The sequence below is a fragment of the Phalacrocorax aristotelis genome, chromosome 1, assembly GCF_949628215.1.
Source record: "Phalacrocorax aristotelis chromosome 1, bGulAri2.1, whole genome shotgun sequence".
In the NCBI taxonomy this organism is placed as follows: Eukaryota; Metazoa; Chordata; class Aves; order Suliformes; family Phalacrocoracidae; genus Phalacrocorax; species Phalacrocorax aristotelis.
This window is the reverse complement of record NC_134276.1, coordinates 180748482-180766655: the sequence shown is the minus strand read 5'-3', so window position 1 is coordinate 180766655 and position 18174 is coordinate 180748482. Positions and strand designations below refer to the sequence as shown.

Here is an 18174-nt window from a genome sequence, read left to right as displayed (position 1 = left end):
ACATGTGAGCCTGGGTACTATACACGCAACTGGAAATTGCTGGAATTTCTAAAGAATAGTGTGTGGCCTGTGTTTTTCAAAGGGAGCTCATTGAAATGTATTAGAGTGTTCACAACATGTAAGATAAACGTCGGCCAGGAGAACCCACCGAGCAGCCATGAGAAGGCACTCATGATTAATTGATTGGGTGTTCTCTTGCAAACCATTACACATCACAATTAAAAATGTATTGCACAAACTGGCAGCAAGTTAAAAATACTCCACAACTGGGACTTTGTTTTGTTATACCTCATAAAGGAAATACCCTCAAATCAGTTGAGGGACAATTTACCCTGGAATCATGGTTGTGTTGTGTATTTAAAATTTCTTGGTTCATGGGATTTCCCACCGCCCCCCCCCCAGCTTTCAGAGTTTGTGTTTGGTCTTAGTAAACTGGCCTTGGGGCATCTGAAAACAAACTGTGCTTGTTAGGAAATTAGCAATGTGAAACTTGACAATGCATACAGAATGTTGCAAGACCAATTGGACAGCTAATAATGTGGCAATTACTTTAATTTCAGGTAATATGCATTTTTTTAAAAGCTTTGTATATCACACATGCCTAACATGTTATAAACTGGACACAAAAGGTAAACTTAATTTTATAGAAAACCAAACCATTTTTCAATTGTTTAATTTTCACAGACAGAAGGAACACAATATATTAGCAGATGAGAAGAGGTAGACACAAAAAGACTCTTAATCACCTTATATTTGAGTCCCCACAATTAGGCTGCTATTGAAATCTGCATCTTTAAACAAGTTATTCGGTTATTCATTTAAAATATTCATTAAAAAATTAGCAAAAAAGTGAAGATTTTTTTTTTATTATTATTTCCTAAAGAGCGACTAGTTTTCCGGGAAGACCCTAGTAGGGATGTTCCTTTTTAGTTTCCTGGGTGTTCTGTGGGTGAGTTTTATTTGTTAGGCTGAGCTGTGTTCCCAGCCCATCGCATTTCCCTTAAGCATTCAAGGGCTTCTCTTTGTTTAGCTCCTGTAGTTGGGCTTGACAAAAATAATGTATAGGCATAAATACTCTCGTGTTTGGAAGGAGGAAACACAATTGTGAGGTTAAAAAAAGAAGGAGTAGTAGCTACTATGTGTTTGTCTCGAAAGAAAATGTCAAGGGATATCCCAGCAATATCCAGAAGTAAACACTCTTTAGTAAAATTCACCTTCAGTTAAAATATTTTGAGTTTTGCTGTAGTTATTGATGTAGTGAAATCCACTGAAAATACCTCCAGACCTTGAAAGATCATCCTCTGAAAACCAGGACTTGTGGTACTGTGTGTGACTACACTTACTACTCTCTCTATGTTACATGGCCAGAGTTTGGTATGTAGAAAGGCATGTCCCTGGGTTAAGCAGTCCAAAGGTAAAAAAAAAAAAAAAAAAAAAAAGGTGCATGTGACCAGGACTCTGCCCTAAATTGGTTCACGAAAATCTATTTGGCTTCTCCATGCTTCATTCATTCTCACCAACGCCAGTCATTACAGGCTTAAAGGGAAAACAAGATCAGATTTATCAAGTGATTGTAGTATTATACCTAAAAAATAAGAGACCTCAAAATCAGGCGTTTTGAGCAAGATTGGAGAAGCAGGAAAAGACTGACTCCTGTTTAGAATTAAAATGGCTAAAACAGGACATAGGAAGTGTGGAAAGATTTTCTCTCTAACTATCCAATGCCTAAGTTTCTTTTAAGAGGTTTTTTTAAACAAAATAACTTTTTTTAAGGAGAGGGACACATTCCTGGGCAAGGTCTTTTGACGTGGTTTGACAACAGTGATCTTCCCCCCCAAGAAGTCTCAGATATTTCACCTGTCTTACAGCTCTGACACATTTAAGCTGAGGTTTCCAGCAGATAATTTTGCAAAGTGGATAGAGTTCTGCAAATTCAGATTCTGCTGCATTTGATATCTTCCTTGACAATAGGTAGATGCCCAAAGAGCACTTTATAGCTGTTCAATTATTTATACTTGTCTTGTCTTGTTAATTGCTTTCAGTAGTACAGCCTCAGTTTCTGTCTGGGCACAGCACATTTATGCAGTGAGGAGGCAGGGATGATGGGCAGTCAGGTCCTACCTCTGCTGTCAGCAGCTGTGTGGAAGCAGGGTTTGATGGCCCTGTGGTACAGGGCTTAGGTAAATTGCAAATCTGCCTGAGGACTGTTAGCTCTCTTCCAGACAGCAATGACTGGAACGGCAATCTTTCTCACCTGGAACAAAAAACCCATTTCCCATATAGATCATGCACTTAAAGGCGAGTAAATCTAGTTCTCTTCCTAAAATATGAAATAGCAAAAATGATATATTCATATTATTGTTTACAAGAAATGTCATTATTCTTAATGAAAATAAACTTGTGTTTGATAACATACCTGACCTTCCTTTAAATTTGGTGATTTCCTGTCTTACCTGTATAGAGCAGGGTCATGCCTCATAGCACAGCACCAAGTGTTAAGAAAACCCTGACCAACACATCTCAGTTTCAAAAAGTGCTTTAGAGGATGAAGGCAGCAGCTTTCTTCCTGACTGAGCAGGTACCAGCTGCTGGGCGTAGTGTGGCCGGGAACACACGCATCTTGCTGCCCAGATGAGAATCCATGTTACCTCTGGGTGGCTTGGGGCTCTCTCTGGATTTGTTCCTAGCTTCAGAGGCAACACTTAAAGCAGAGAGCCAACAGACTGGCATGTTTCTGATTATGCAAATACCTGTTTCAGAGGAAAGGCAATGCTTTGGCACTCGTGTTTCTTTTCTTATTAATTACTTGAAAATTATATGGGGAAACATTGGATTATTTGTCTGATATGCAATAAAACCTTTCTTCAAGAGCTTAAAATAAAGTGCCACTGCCAGTACTCCTTTTGGTTGTTCCAGAATTGTTTGGTCTTTCCCTTTCCTTGGAATGGAGATAAAATTGTCCACTTTGGAGGTTCTTGTAGTTCATTTTCTGCAGTTTAGTCTGTGGAAACCTTCCTATTTACTTACAGAATCGCTCTGTACCAAAACATCGTTGCTGGCATGCCCCAGTGTTTGCTCAGCTCACCTCTGGGAAAGATTTGGTTTTGATAAGAACTATGGAAATGTTTTTCTTCTAACATGAGGTGGAAATCATATACAGCAGGAATATAGCACCTTTCAGTCTGAAAGGTCCCCAAGCACTTGACAAACTGATATCCAAACTAGCCAGCAGGAACACTAGCCACTTCTGACACGGACCTTCCTCGGGGGTAAAACGCAGCATTGTTCATGGCAAGCGGCCACGCTGCGTGACAGTTTATGGCAGGAAGCAAGGATTAGTTATTCAAAGAAGTCTCTCATGTTCTCCTTCCCATCAAACTAGATTATACGCTGTAGTTAAACTTACAATTTGTGTCAGGTTTGTAGGAACTTTAATTGTGAGACCAAAGTAGTTTTTGTTTCCAAAAGTTTTTTTTGTTTTCATAGTTTTGGAAAAGGGTCTTTCCTTCAGATGCGGTAAAATACAGAAGAGAATAAATGGCACTTGTGCTTTGATAACATGTCAGGTGTTGATTTGTTAAGAAGAATTTTAACCAGTATTTTCTTTTAAGATTTATGCTCAGTGATTTGGTGAAAGAAACATAAATGCAGGGGGTTACAGCTCCTCAAAACTAAACCTCATCTTCTTTTGCATCCTTCAGGTTAGAAGGTATAAAGAAATGAATGCTTTAAAAGGGAACAAAACTCTGAAATAGACAGCTACAGATTATAGTAAATGCACTTTAACAAGTATTCTCATAAGAGGGTTTCACCTTACATGTAACACTGGTATAAACGATTAAAGAGCAAGTTTACTCTTTTAACAAGTCTGAGTGATAATTTTGCCCTTTAGGAGTGTGAATTTTATTTTTCACAGCTTTCTTCTTGGTGAGGTATTTATTTCAAAGTAATTGCATTTAACTCACAGGGCAGTTTTTTTTGTAGAGATTCCTCCACTACTTCCTCAGCTCAAGTTCTCTTTTAGAGGGATCCACTTTACACAGCATTAGGTTACAGTATACGTTACAGAGATTGACCAGCAAGTGATTTATTTAATGACACAGTTGAATTCTAAGGGCAAATCAAATACGCATACAGTTAACTGGAAGAAAAGCAATTCATGGAAATGTGGAAGCACGTTTACTGAATGTGTGCTAAAAGTCTTCATTCTCAGGGACTTTGTATGCAGCAAAAGTCCAGCTCTCACTAAAGCTGGTGGCAGAATCCTCATCACCCTCAGTGGGACAGGATTATTTACGTGACGAGGTGTATGGATGGGCAGAGCCTGTCTAGAGAAAATAACCTTCAATTTTAATCTTAAAGCCTGTAAGTATTTTAGTGTAGTGCATAAGTAGTAGTATTCACGGTGTCACGCAGTGAATTAATGGAAGCGTCTGTTAAGAGAACGTGTATTTCCTTTAAGTTGAGCTCCAGGACCAACTGCTGGGCTTACATAAATATAGCTGTCACTTATAGGGCACCTCCCATGCTGTTTCCTTAAACCTGGAAAGGGAAGGTGTGTTTTGGACCAGTAGAAGGTTTGCTTACAGTGTAAGGATGCGTTTTTACCTGGAAAACTTCACATGAAGTAGAGAAGTTATCTCCCAATATGAACAAACACACATTCATGGTAATAGTCTGTCCAAATCCATTTCATGCATGAGCATCGTGAGACTAAAAGAAGAAATTGTGGCTGCTGTAAACTGCTTTGTTCAGCGATGAAACAGTCTGTATTTTTCATTTAGTGTCTACAGGTAATTTCTGACAGCCTGTGAAAGACCAGATTTGATGTTGTTGGGGGTTCTCGGGTTCCCAAGCTGCTCTGTGCCCCCATCCACAGCCTGCATGCCCCATTGCTCGCTGGGGTTGGACCCCCCCAGGCTGTACTGTGGGCACTGAGCAGCTGGGTGTTTGTGCAGGCATGTTCCTCTGCACCCTTGGACACACTCTGGATCAAGGCTGGGGGCACCCTTTTGTGCAGACAAGGCATCCCCTGGCCACAACAGCTAGGAAATGTCAGAAAACCCAACATAAACACATTCCACCAGAAAACCCGTAGAGTGGGAGGGGGGCTTGGTGCCACCCAAGAGATATAATTATGAATAATGTTACAGGAAAGGAGTTCCTAGTTACTGAGGCTGTTAAATAATACTGATGTATAAAATATGTTGTGTTTCTTTTCCCTTTACAGAAAGCAGAAGCCACTGGTGAAAAGCGACCCAGAGGCCGGCCCAGAAAATGGGTAGGTAATTCACTTCCAATCATTTGATTTATTTGCTGTGTTATAAAGCATGTTATAAAGTCCATTCTTTTAGAGAACAATTATTGCTGCTTCATTTGTGAAAAAGAGCATCCATCTTCTGTGTCTGTTTGTTCTGGTGGATTGACTAAAGGGTTAAGATAGCAGAGAAGTTAACCACAGCTTCCTACCTTTAGACTCTGGTAGTTTGCTCAAGACACTTTACTATTAAATGTTTGCTGGGAGTGAATATTTATGTGTCTCTTATCAGCATGAAAAGAGGCACAACTCTTCCTTCAAAAGAGAGTAACAATGAGATAACTTGTTCAGTAATTGAGTAACAAAGGTTAAGGGGGCACTATCAGACATCAGAAGAGGCGATAACATTCAGATGTAGTGTGCACAAGATAAAGTGTAAAAACCAAAATGTCTTTGTCCTACATTGCCTGGAAACACGGCATATTTTCCTTAAATCTAGGGGGAGAGCAAAAATGAACAGCACGATACTTGCACTTAGCACTTAGTTTTTCCATTCTGGGCCATCTTCATGCCTCATAATTGTAGTGACTGGTAATATATTTCATTAACATTTCCTCTTTCTCATGCATTTAGTCTGTAGACATGTCTGTCAGACATACGTGTTTTGATTCTTTGGCTATGGAAAGCTTTCAGTCTCAGATACCTGAAATTCTGTGTTCTCACTGATGTTTACAGCCAATGAGAGTCTGCCTTGTGCACCTCTCCTCTGCATGTCTTCAGTCATGCATAGGCTTTCAACAGTAAAGTGATGGGGGTGTCACTTGAGAAACATGATCAGCTCTCGGAAGATATGAAGGTGTGGCTGTGTAGTCCATCAAAAGTCAACATTTCTGATTTCCCTTTCCAATTCCCTTTCTTCTTCAAATCCATCCCTCCCCAACTCAATTTTGCTCCTTTATTTTACTCTGCCTTCTCTTTCCTCTCTGTAGTGATCATTTTTATCCCTCATTTTGTTCAGTTCCTTTGCAGAGATGTTAACACAGCTGTAAAAGTATACGCTTGCAAAAGCTCAAACAGCACCAGAAGGTACTTAAAACTACAGCTCACCTTCTCCGGAGTATCAGCAGCTAAGCATAGGAGAGGTGGCTTTAACAGTCATTAAGAACTAATTCTGTAGCGTTGTCCAGTGATAAAGCACCCCAGGATATTTATTTGGAGAAAACAGACCATTACATACTAGATGGATTGTTTATGCCTAAGGTTTTTAAGTCAGGCAGATTTCAGGTGTGTGAAGAGGCTCATTGGCATTAGGGAAAAAGGTGGCAGATTCAAACGTAGCCATGCTGGTGATCTTCTCAAAGGCAGCTTGCAGAAGGCCAATGCAAGTGCAGTAAAACATGGATTGGTTACTGTCTGCTTCCTCCCGTCCAGCTTGGACCTTGCAGGTGTGGATGCTGAGTGCTGCTTGCTTGATCCTCACCTTAGGTGCAATCCCAGGGGAAGCAGCAGAAATAGCTGGTTTATCAGAGTAATTTATAACAGGCAGGACATCCCCAGTGAATTAGGAATGTGTGACAGTTGAACAGGGATGGTTGAAGGTTGATGTGAAAAGGGAAAATGTAGCAGTATGTACTGTTAAAAAGATTTTCTCTCCAAGCACTCAGTCAGAAACTAAGGTGAGTTTTCAGTGAAGAGGGCTAAATGTAACACTTGTGGCATCTTTTAGGCTAGAATGTTTTCCTTTTATTTTTGTATCTTTATGGGGGAGAAAGAACATGCAGTATCAGTGGGGCATTAAGTTTAGTATGGGTTGTTTTGTCAGGTGAAGAATCTGATTTGCAGAAATGGGAATTGGTTATCTAGTAGGCGTATGCATTACTTTCTTGTGTGTCTGATACTTAGAACAGTTTAATTTTTCTTAAACTAAAGCATATTTTCAAACTTGGTATTACTTTGCTCTTGTGACTGTTTAAAGCACAGTCTTATTTGATTACTCTGATGATATGATTGCTTCTTGTGATTTTCAGAGATAATGCTCCTGTCTGCAGCTTGCATTGAGATAATTCTGCAGACTGAGAATCAAATATGCCTTTTTCCCCTCTCTTTCTTCTCTCTTTTCAGTTTACAGTAGGTTCATGGGTTCCTCCTCTGTGCGTGCTGACATGGAGAGTGATGTTCTATTTTTCTCCAGAAAGAAATGTCGTTAAATTATTATAAGCCATGATGGTGCCAACTATAAGCAAGCTTATAGTTTAAATTAAAGGAGGGCTCTGCCTAAAAGCAGATGGCACAGTATCATCCCTTCTGCTTTGACCTCCAACATGTACTCAGAAAATGTCCCTTTTTATCACTCAAACTTCATTTAAGTCCTTAGTGATTATTTTCTTCTTTAATCCAATTTATTTATATATCAAGCCTTAATGATGATGGTTCTGTATCAGTGAAATTAAGGAGTATGTAGGGTTTTTTTTTTCCTTGGAGAGGGCAGGATTCTATATGGCAGGTATTTTCCTAAGTTTGTAACCCTTTTTTGTGCATCTAGAGGTTCTGTGTCATATGTTGTTCATCAAATTGTAAAGTATTATTTCTGCTGTTTCCTTCAATATGCACATGCAGAGTCATACGAGCTAACAGACCACTGTAGAATTCCGGTAGCTGGTCTTTCTGCCGGTTCAAATTAAGTATTTAATGTTTGTGACTCACAATGTATTTATTTATATATTATTTTTTAGAAGAGAAGCAAATCTTTTTGACTGTTATAAAACTGGCAAGGGGAAGGGAGAGCCCAAGTGGAGAGGGCAAGAAGCCCAGTTTTTCACAAGTGTATGAGACATCTGATGATCTTTTCAATGCAATAATGTGTACTTCACAAAGTTGTCATGGAAAAGACGACCCTTGTCAGTAGAATAGACAGTGAAGATTGACAAACTCTTCTGTAGATAAAATATTCAGCTACATAGAAAAGCTTTCTAAGTGTGGAGAGCTAATTGAATAAAAACCCTGACGATAACAAAGTCAAGCAGGTGGGAAATGAACATATTTGGAATCAGAAACGCAGTGCCTGCTGTTGTAAAACTCGTCTTCACTGTCGGTTGCTGCACGTGAGTGAAGTGCACTGAAGGCTATGAGTCCTATTAACTGAGAGGGGGGGAAACCTCTTCATGAGCTTGGTACTCCTAAGTTTTGAAGGTTTTAATGCAGGAACATGTTCTAAGCTCTTTGGATGCATCTACATTAGTGTGTTCGGTCAAATCAGGAGCATGCTTTGGAAATGCAACTCCTTATTGTCCCCACATACTTGTATGCATTGTGGAGCAGTCACAGAGCTCATGGGCTACATTCCTTTCAAATGAAATAAAACCAGAAGATGTGGTGTAGAATGGCAGTCTTGTAGGCATTCAACCCATAGGACTAGGCTGAAGTGAAATAAAAATCTCTTGAAAGGTGCATGGTGTGGACCTTAGGTCCTCAGCACCAGCCTTTTTTCTCCTGGTGGTCCACACTGTTTATGTATTTTGTAGACATTGCCTTTGATGCTTGAAAAAGGCGGATGAAGCACCCTGTTTTTTATTAGTAGAATTATTTTATGTAGCATAGTCGTAAAGTCAAATTCATAGCCATGGAGATTCACATTCCCAGAAGTCAGTGAAAAGTTTGTCATTGGCTTCATCAGTGCCAGGTTTTTGCCACTGAGACCTGATACTGCCGCTTCTGGAATCAGCAACAGTTTTGCTGATGGTTTCACATAACCCTTTGTAAAGACCTCACCGTCAAAGCTTCTTTTCTTTTCTTTTCTTTTCTTTTCTTTTCTTTTCTTTTCTTTTCTTTTCTTTTCTTTTCTTTTCTTTTCTTTTCTTTTCTTTTCTTTTCTTTTCTTTTCTTTTCTTTTCTTTTCTTTTCTTTTCTTTTCTTTTCTTTTCTTTTCTTTTCTTTTCTTTTCTTTTCTTTTCTTTTCTTTTCTTTTCTTTTCTTTTCTTTTCTTTTCTTTTCTTTTCTTTTCTTTTCTTTTTTTCTTTGTGTATGTCTAGAATTTGCCTGAAAGGAGAGGACTGAAGGGTTATGAGTAGGGCAGGAGACTGAATAATCAATTATTCTGCTGTTTGTTCCAAACAACTGCATTGAAAACCCCATGAAATTTCAGACTTCTAGTATTTTCAGGCATCATGGAGAAACCTGAAACCCAGTTCTGAAGCTGATGCTTAAAAGGGTATTTTTTAATTTTATTTCCATTTTTTTCATTATGTCTTTAGATAGAATTTTTTGGCATTGTCTGATTTCACCTCCACATTGTTCAGCCTGAACCACAGATGCACTGCATGGCATGGCAGGATTGCTCAAAAAACCCAAGGAACAGTCCAGAGCTTTTTACAGCTTTGAGCAGGACTTTGGTGGGGAGGAGAGACAGCTGATGCCATGCCATGAAACTGTTTTAAAGGATGGAAAGATGCAGTTCTGGAAGCCGCATGATTATAAAAGCAGAAGAGGATCAGTGGCTTTCCAAGTGCAGGGCACATGTGAAGCATCCGCTTGCATATCTCATCACTGACGCCCAAGTAGCAGCTGTGACTTGTTCAGAAGACGTCACTCTCTTTCAAGAATTTTGTTTTCTGCTAGATAGTCTAGATAGTACATTTCAGGTTGGTAGAAGATAAAAGATAATCAGAAATGAACTTAATTTCCTTGAGCAGGAGCTTTATCTGATCCAGTCATGACTAGCTAGACATTATAGTACTTTTGAAGCTCAGCTTTTCCCCTCTTGAATGAGGGCAGAATTTCACTTTATACTGAAAGTCAGTTTAAGTGGTGCCAAACCACATTTAAAAAAATCATTGCAAAAATGTTTTTTTCTAGTAAGTTTTTCTTCAGATTATTTCCCACTGCAGTTTTGACATAGCTGAGATATCAAACCCTAAACATGGAATTTGTGAGATGTTTCTATGCCAGCAGTTCCAGAAGGCCTGTGTCAGGGCAAGGCCTCCTAAAGCTCATTGACTTGTAAGATTTTGAAAATGAGGCTCTGCATTTTGAAGAAATATATATCAAGAAAACCCCGTTGCCTCAGAAGATGCATCAATCTTTTGAGGCTCTTTCTTGCCCATAATGAGTCTTTGCAAACCATTATCTAAGTAGAGGTTTCTGTCTGGTAGTGCCATGCTCTGTGATGTGAAGCCATTTAAATAATTTTGGTTATTTCTCATTCAGTGCAGTCATTTTTATCACATAGGAAGTCATAGTCCAGGAGGTGCTTAAAGTCACGCAGGCTTCTTCACTAGGTGATTGAGAAAGGAAGATGTTCTGCGATCGTAGTCCGTCCTGCCCTCAAAAAGGCTTTGTTATAGGTATGGTGGATTCTCAGCTGGAGATAGCAATCCTTTGACACTGGGAAAGACAACCTAGGTGATAAAACAAGACACATATCTGACCTTTAGATAGCAAGAGCTGTGTGTGAAAGATCCTCCCGTTTGGTGCTGTGGTTGCTTACCAGCACATCCCTAAGCTGGGCTAGAGATACCATTGTTACGAGAACATATATTTGTTTGAATGAATTACTTCATGGTCCATTTGAAGCAAACTATGATTGAGGTGAAACTTAAATCACATGTATTGAATGATGAATGAAAAAGGAAGTTGCTATTTATGTAATTGCAGAAGATAGCACAGATAAAAATTCAGTTTTTCATACTTGGAAGAATAATGTCATTTCAGGTACTTCACATCTGGAATATCTGTGGTGTTACTGCTTTGTGTGAAGGACATAATGAAAATTTGCACATGTTGCTGTTATTTTAATCTTCCAAACTACCTTACCTTCTTTGTGAAGGTCATAGTTATTATTTTGTAACATAGTAATATAAACCACCTTCCTTCATGAACATGTTTTATATCTGTGTGGGCAAGAGTGTCACCTGGGAGGGTTCATCGTTTCAGTTGTCTAAAGAGCTTGAAGGAGCTTTTATAATAATGCAAAACATACTATTGACCTCTCTTCTTCAAAATTCCTAAACTTAACAAGTGGATGAAGGACATGAATTGAAAGCCTTAAAAAGCTTTCTGCCTATACATTTACTTTCCAGTTCAGATGTTCTGTACAAAAAATAATCTCTTAAAACCTAAACATTGTGACAAAAGCAGTGATTGTTGATCTTTCTTCCTATGTCTAACAGATATTTAATGCACTTTTTTGCCAATTGTTATCCTTTTTTTCCATTCAACATTCTGGGAAAGGGAAAAACATCTTGCATGGTTTTTCCAAATGCATAAAAATTCACTAAAAATATGTTCTGTTTCATCTGTGTTCAGAGAGGTATGTGTCTTCATTTTTCTAGAAGCTTGTCTAAGCAAATAGTGTCCTTCCTTGGAATCTCAGAGTCCTGTTCCTTGTTGGTATAAGTAGATGTGGCACCATTTATTTCAAGTGCAGGTCTTCCTATAGGCTCAACAGAAATTTAGCCATGATATTTCTTTTGTAAAATATATTTATATTACCAAAAGAATATTTCACTCATTCTCTAATTCACTTCCACTTCTGTTAAGGGGTATTAAAAGATATCCATTTCAGCTCAAAAATATTTTGACTTCAGCTGTCATTTCAGAGTCCTTAAAGGAAAATGTTTTATTCTGTTTGAGGTCCAAAGAGGAAATTGTAATGGGCAAAAAATGCAGAAAGTAAAAATATAGCATCTGTAGTGAAAGGTAAACTGAAATTCTGAGCTGTTTCCTTTTTATGATCTCAGATAATGGGCGTTCAAGAACTTTAAAAATTAGTTTTCCGTTTGGCTGTGTATTTTGATTTTATAAGCCTTATTGCCCATTTTACATATGAGGAAACCGAGCACTGAGGCTGGTCCCGGCAGCATCAGGAGGCATTTTTGCACCTGCGGTGTTTGAATTCTTGGTTTTGTTGCTAGCGCAGTTATTAGCAGTTGTGGATCCAGCTACCTGACAGAGAAAATGTATCAGGTAGTGAAAAGTACAGGCACTCGTTCTTGCTCCTACAATTCCATTTTCACCATTGAAAATGTTATGAATGCAGAAAGAGAAGCTGGGCCTCACCTCCATTGAAAATGTACTCCGCAAGGTTAATTGCCTTGCCCAAGGAAATCTGTAGAAGAGCCAGGAATAGAACTCGGATTTCCTGGCAGCCTGCCCTGTGCCTTCAGCTCAAGGCCATCCTCCTCCAGTAAAGCTTGCTTGCTAACAGGTTGGATGAGGGAGGGACACATGCTTTTCAATTCCTTATCTTAAACCAATATATGGTTTTTACCTGTTTCTTCAAACTCAGATGTGAGTATCTCAGTATCTCTAGTATATATCTAGCTGGTGGGCAATGAGGAGTAAGATCTTAAAAAAATCTTTGTATTCTTTGTATACAGGATAGAGTGGAGAGGTTTCTGGCCAGAAGGGTTTTGACCCAAACCAAATATAAGCCTGAAAGATATTTGATGGGTATCTATGGTATTTTCTCATCTTTGTACCTTAATTACATATCGAAGTCCAATACTGATCAGTAAATGACAAACGTAGTCACAAGGCCAAGGTGCCTGGTCCCTCGAATATTTTGAATCACAGAATGACAGGTTGGAAGGGACCTCAGGGATCCTCTTGTCCAAAATGCAGTTACTCCTCTTCTCAGGACTAGACGATCTGAGCCATAGCTGCAGGACAGGGCCATTCAGGCCATCTCACCCAGAGATGGTACTTCCATTCCCTGTCCTCTTGAAAAGTAGTAGTGCAGAGGGAATGAAAACCCATGTGTTAAAGTCTGATCCAGGACAGAAGATTCGGAGTCAAGACTTCCAGGTTTTCTTATAATGTCTGACTAGCTGTGCAGCTTATTTGATGCAATTTAGTTTAATTCTGCTTTATACTGCAAGCCCCAGTAATGCAGTAGCCTTACAAGAAAATGTAATGTATTTTCATGGCCAGTGATAGAAAAGGGCCATCTTATAAATGGCAGTCAGTCCCAGTGTGGGTGAATTTACTCCTCGCAATTAAGAGTTACAATAATAATTAAAGAGGAGTAATACTTTTGGCTTCGTTCTGCATTCTTTAAAGACCCAAACAGGTGATATGGATGCCGAAGGAATGCAGAGTTGATCCTCTCCTGGAAGGGTCGGGGGGAGGCTAGTACTGTGATAATTAATATTTGGAGAGTGCTTTCAGGTGTTTGAATGAAAGTCATTACATGCTTTAAGTGCAAGTATTGTTATTTCCTCTTCCTTAATCCTGGGACTAAGCCTCACTTCAAATCACAGTTCAGTATTACATTTTAGGTATGAGGCTAGATTCTCAACAAGAAAGTGGGCTTCTTTCAGTAAATAGCTGTAAAATATCCTCACCAGGAGGTGGCTTCTAATTCTGTAGCACACAACTCCGAGCAAGGAAAAAATATTTTTTGTATCAACAGTTATGTACTTTATAAGTGATTTAGTTAGCATGGCGCATTCTTGCTCTGCTGTCTTGAATTTATTTTGTGCTAGGTGCCAATTTAAAATACCAAGGGAGCATAGTTTACTATGGCATTTACAAATGCACCTGTTTTTCTATCCCAAGACCTATCTGAGATATTCATCAGACTGCAAATGAAAAAACAAAATAAAAATAGAGGGACAAGAATGTGAAATTTGAAAATTGTGACTTCACAGGCTGTGCAGTTTAAATAGTCAGATTGGGATACACAGTTTAGTGGTTTAAAGATGCAGTAGTGACACTACTGCTAAAAACCAGATCATTTCAGGTCCCAGAGAATCCAGATATTTTTAGTCTTCGGGGGAACCATGAAGTGGGAAACACTGAGGCCTGGGAAGATGAGAGACTGAATGAGAAAGCCGTATGTTGAAGAACATGTAATCATGGTGTGGAGGCTGATAATGCTCATAGCGCACTGTTTTGCAATCTTTTGTTACTCCCTGTCCAGAATGATTCTGGTTGCATAGAAAATGCTTATCAGCCTTGCTGTTACTGGAGGCTGTTGATGGGGTATGATTTCCTTCTTTGCAGTACAGGGAGGCTTCTTCTCTGTTGTTTTGATGTTGTAGTGATTTCTTTCAGGGATGGAAATCTTTCTGCTGTGCAAGGGCAGCTGCTGGCCACCCTGAGCTGGCAGGCAGAAGACGATGGGTTTGTTTCCTGAACATAGGCATCTCTGGGTTTCATCCCTTTTCTTCTGTGGCCTGACATTGTGGGAAATCCATTCCATCCAAGCTACACACTGCCTCACTAAGTTTTTAGGAGCCTGGCCTGGAAGGGGACAGATGATATAATCTACCTGACAAAACCCATTCTTATTTAGTCTTTATACAGTCAGTGCTGTGAAATAGGTGCCTTAGAAGGGCTGCAGAGAGGGATCCATTCACCCAGCTTATGACCTTCCTGCTCTCCACAAGGTGACCCACTGAGCTTACATTGAATTAATGCATCTACCCCTCCACTTTGTGTATGGGGAACCAAAAGTATGGTGCTTCCCCTCGTGCCACTCAGGACGAATTTGCTTAGCCATCTCAGAAGGACGGACACTTCATGGAGGACAACTGTGAGTCCATCTTTAGTTGAATAGCCTAATAACTGAAGCACTCAGAGACCCCCGGTACTGCTCAGCCAGGGCTGAACCTGTGTGCCAAGAGAAATGATGTGCCATAAGCTGGTCTGGGTGACAACTCTTTAGACCCAGGGCTGCTTTTCAGCGATGCATTTAAAAGTCATGGGGCCACATGGGAGAAGAAGAAAACAAAGGGAAGCCTGGACTGGTGTTTTAGGCATCCATGTAAAGATCTGAGGTGACATCCCTAGGGCTGGTTTTTGTCTGATCTAAAATGCAGACATTGGAGATCATAGCCTGGAACCTATTTCTGTCTCAATTTGGGAATGGGCCTTAACTAATACTCAAAAGATACCCTTTTCTTCCTTGTTTTTCTTCTGGAGCCTTTTCTCTGCATGGCATTTCAGCTTCAAGAGAAGAGCTGGAGAATGCTTCTCATCCAGGAAAGCTTAGGAGATGGTGATTAGGATGCTTGTATAGGAGGTGTGGGTTTAAATCTTCATCATGTTTACTAATGGGCAGACCCCCTGTGAGCACTCTCACTTTAAGACGTTAATGTACAAGTTGGGCATGACCACTGTGAATGGACTTGTACTCTGTCCTGACCTTACATAGCTCTGAAGGTTTCTCTAGAGGGTGGAGCTGGATTTTGGGTGGCTGTCAGCTGAAACTTGAAATGCAGTGAAGAGTTAATTAGAAGGTAAGGCTTGCTACCGTAGACTAATGATTCTGAGCTAATAAAACTTCAGTCTGCAGAAGGCTTTAAGGTTATGCAACTGAGTTGCAGAGAACGGATGGATTGAATCCCACCCTAGAGAAATCTCCACACAAGTAAGACACATTTGTGTGTTTTATGGAGTGGCTGTAATCTGTTTGCACGTGATTTTAATTCTTTTGCTTACCAGTTCAAATAGTATTGCCTGCTTTTATTGCAGTATTGTAGAGTTTCATAGTTTTTTTGGCTGTTCAGTGTCTAAATCTGTGTGTCTTTATTCTGCTATTTTCAGTCTGTCAATCCTGAGAACTGTTGAACTACAGAACTGCAGGGTCAGACTTTGGCATGGTTTATGATGATTTAAACAATAGTACTGATAAATTACACTTGAAGTAATGTATTACTTTTGTATCGGTATCAGAATCAATGAGAACAGAGTCTGGGCCGCAGAGGTTGGTTTGCTTTGATTAACAGTAGTGGCAGTCTCTGTTTTGGAGCCTTTAAGATTATCAGTGAATTGTCAAGGTTTAGGATTTATACATCCTATATGTTCGGAGTAACTGCTGGGATGTTAAAAAACAGTCAGACTGGTAGTTCCTGTATACAGCAGAAATTATGACTTTACCCAATGTATTATCCTAATCCATTTTGACTGTTATATCAATTATCTTACTAGACAGCAATTGGGGCCTTTTACAAGACATAATACAAACACATATGTGAGCTTCACTATTATGATCTTATCAAAGTTGCATTGTGTTAACATGTTCTTGGGGTTTCCTTAGTATTCACACAGAACCCATTCATGCTCTGGCTGCTCCTCCTGCATTGTTTCCTGTTAATGATGCTAAACGCCTTGAGAAATCTGTCTGGGGGCTTTGCTTCCACAGACAACTGTCTGTTTGGGTCCTGAAAAAACAACTCGCACAACACATTGACAAAGTACATGCAGTACTGGGATCACAGTATTAAAAATGTAGAGGAGACAAGGCTATCTCTGCCATGGCATGCACTCTTGCATTCATTGACATTCATTACCATTCATCAAGTATTTGGAGGAGGCAGAGGCGTATGCAATTTTTAAGATGCTTCTTTGCAAACTTCCTATTCAAGTTGGGGGTGACCATTCAAGCATGCAACAATTATTTTATCAAGTTTTATATGTAAGTCTGATTGAGATAGGTAAACAGACAAATGGACTGTCAGTGACATGTGGTGCCTCTGGTCAAATAGATTGAATATGCAGCCAGGAGATGCATGATAAAATCTTAGGCTGTTGAAGTCAGTGGTCAAACTTCTAATAAAATCAGTCGCCTGGATTTCAACCGTTCCTTATCTCTGCTAACATAATGTATAACTGGATCTGCTGGTTGACTGTAAGCTGTATAAGTTGTGCAAATAGCCATGTTTGCACAAAACTTAGGTCATTTGAGGAAGATGATGCATACGTGTTCAAATTAGGCACCAGGTGAACAGAAACGTTATGTGACTCTCACATAGCAAGAATGGCACTTGAATCGTTTTGTGAATATGATAAATTTGTTATTTATGTCAATAAGTTTTGAGCAGTCACTCCGTGAGTAACAGGTGGGCTAGACTTGTACAGAGATACTGAGAGAAGATTTTTATTGATGCTTTTTAATTATAAAGCAACTTGTAGGTCGTATAAACAGTATTGCTTCTTAAAAATATACGTTTTCCCTTGTTTAATAATTTCAGTGGATTATTTGAAAACTGGAATATGGACACCTCTGTACTTTAACTGTCAGCAAATTTTTCAAAGATATACAAAGACATGGTTTTAAAAATGCCTGAATGATCTTGCTTTTTCATTAAGGATGTGCTCAGCTTTGGCCATAGGTAGATACATGCAGAGGGTACAGTATTCACTGAAACAAACTATTTTTAAGGCAAGTCTGAGTAAAATAGTGGCTCCATTGAAGTGAATTCAATAGCAAGACCCCAACTGACTTGGTTGGAATTAGGATTTTCTCTCCAAATGCTTGTAAATGATGATATATAAATTGGAAACCCTTTCTTAGTTATGCTAACAAAAAGCCACTGATTATGGTTTTGAGTAAGGGAAAGAATTTGCCCTTTAATCTGCAGCAAATCTTGAGGGAGAAGGTTTTGTGCATCATACTTTTTGTTTAAACTAGATCAAAATTCCTTAGGTAAAGGCAATGGCCATTGCACGGAGAGCAACAAAGAGAAATTATGTTATAGTTGAAGTTCACACATGCACACAAAAACGTTTCAAAATTATATACTTAATAATAATTTTGCTCCAAGCAGAAGCTACTTCATCTCTTTCATTGCTCATTTCAGGAAGTAGAAGGTGTCAGAGCCTCTGCAGGCAAACCAGATGCCATTGGTTTCCAAGAAAGAGATTATTAATCCTATCCTTCCAAATCACCACTAAGAAAGCTATTTAAGGGAGAAGTTTGAGCCATCATGATCCTTTTGCATAATTATAAATCATTGTAGTTTGCTTTGCATGATTAAAATTTCAAATAGTTCATTAAATAATGTCCCAGAGCAAGCTTTGTACATTGCAAAGCTCTGTACACTCTTCTTTACACTCCCAAAAGCCATTATTTTGAGTGTCTAATAACTGGGAGGCAGAACGCTACTGATTTATTTAGCTTCCTCATTTTTTGTTGG

General features: G+C 39.2%; 1 protein-coding gene across 3 annotated transcripts in view; it reads left to right on the top strand.

Moving 5' to 3' along the window:
* HMGA2 (high mobility group AT-hook 2) overlaps positions 1-18174 on the top strand; it is a 169892-nt gene that overhangs the window by 52395 nt on the left and 99323 nt on the right. For all 3 annotated transcript variants that reach the window (XM_075080887.1, XM_075080888.1, XM_075080886.1), the window contains one exon: positions 5231-5281. In XM_075080887.1, coding sequence (XP_074936988.1) covers positions 5231-5281 — 51 coding nt within the window. The remainder of the gene's footprint in view (positions 1-5230; positions 5282-18174) is intronic.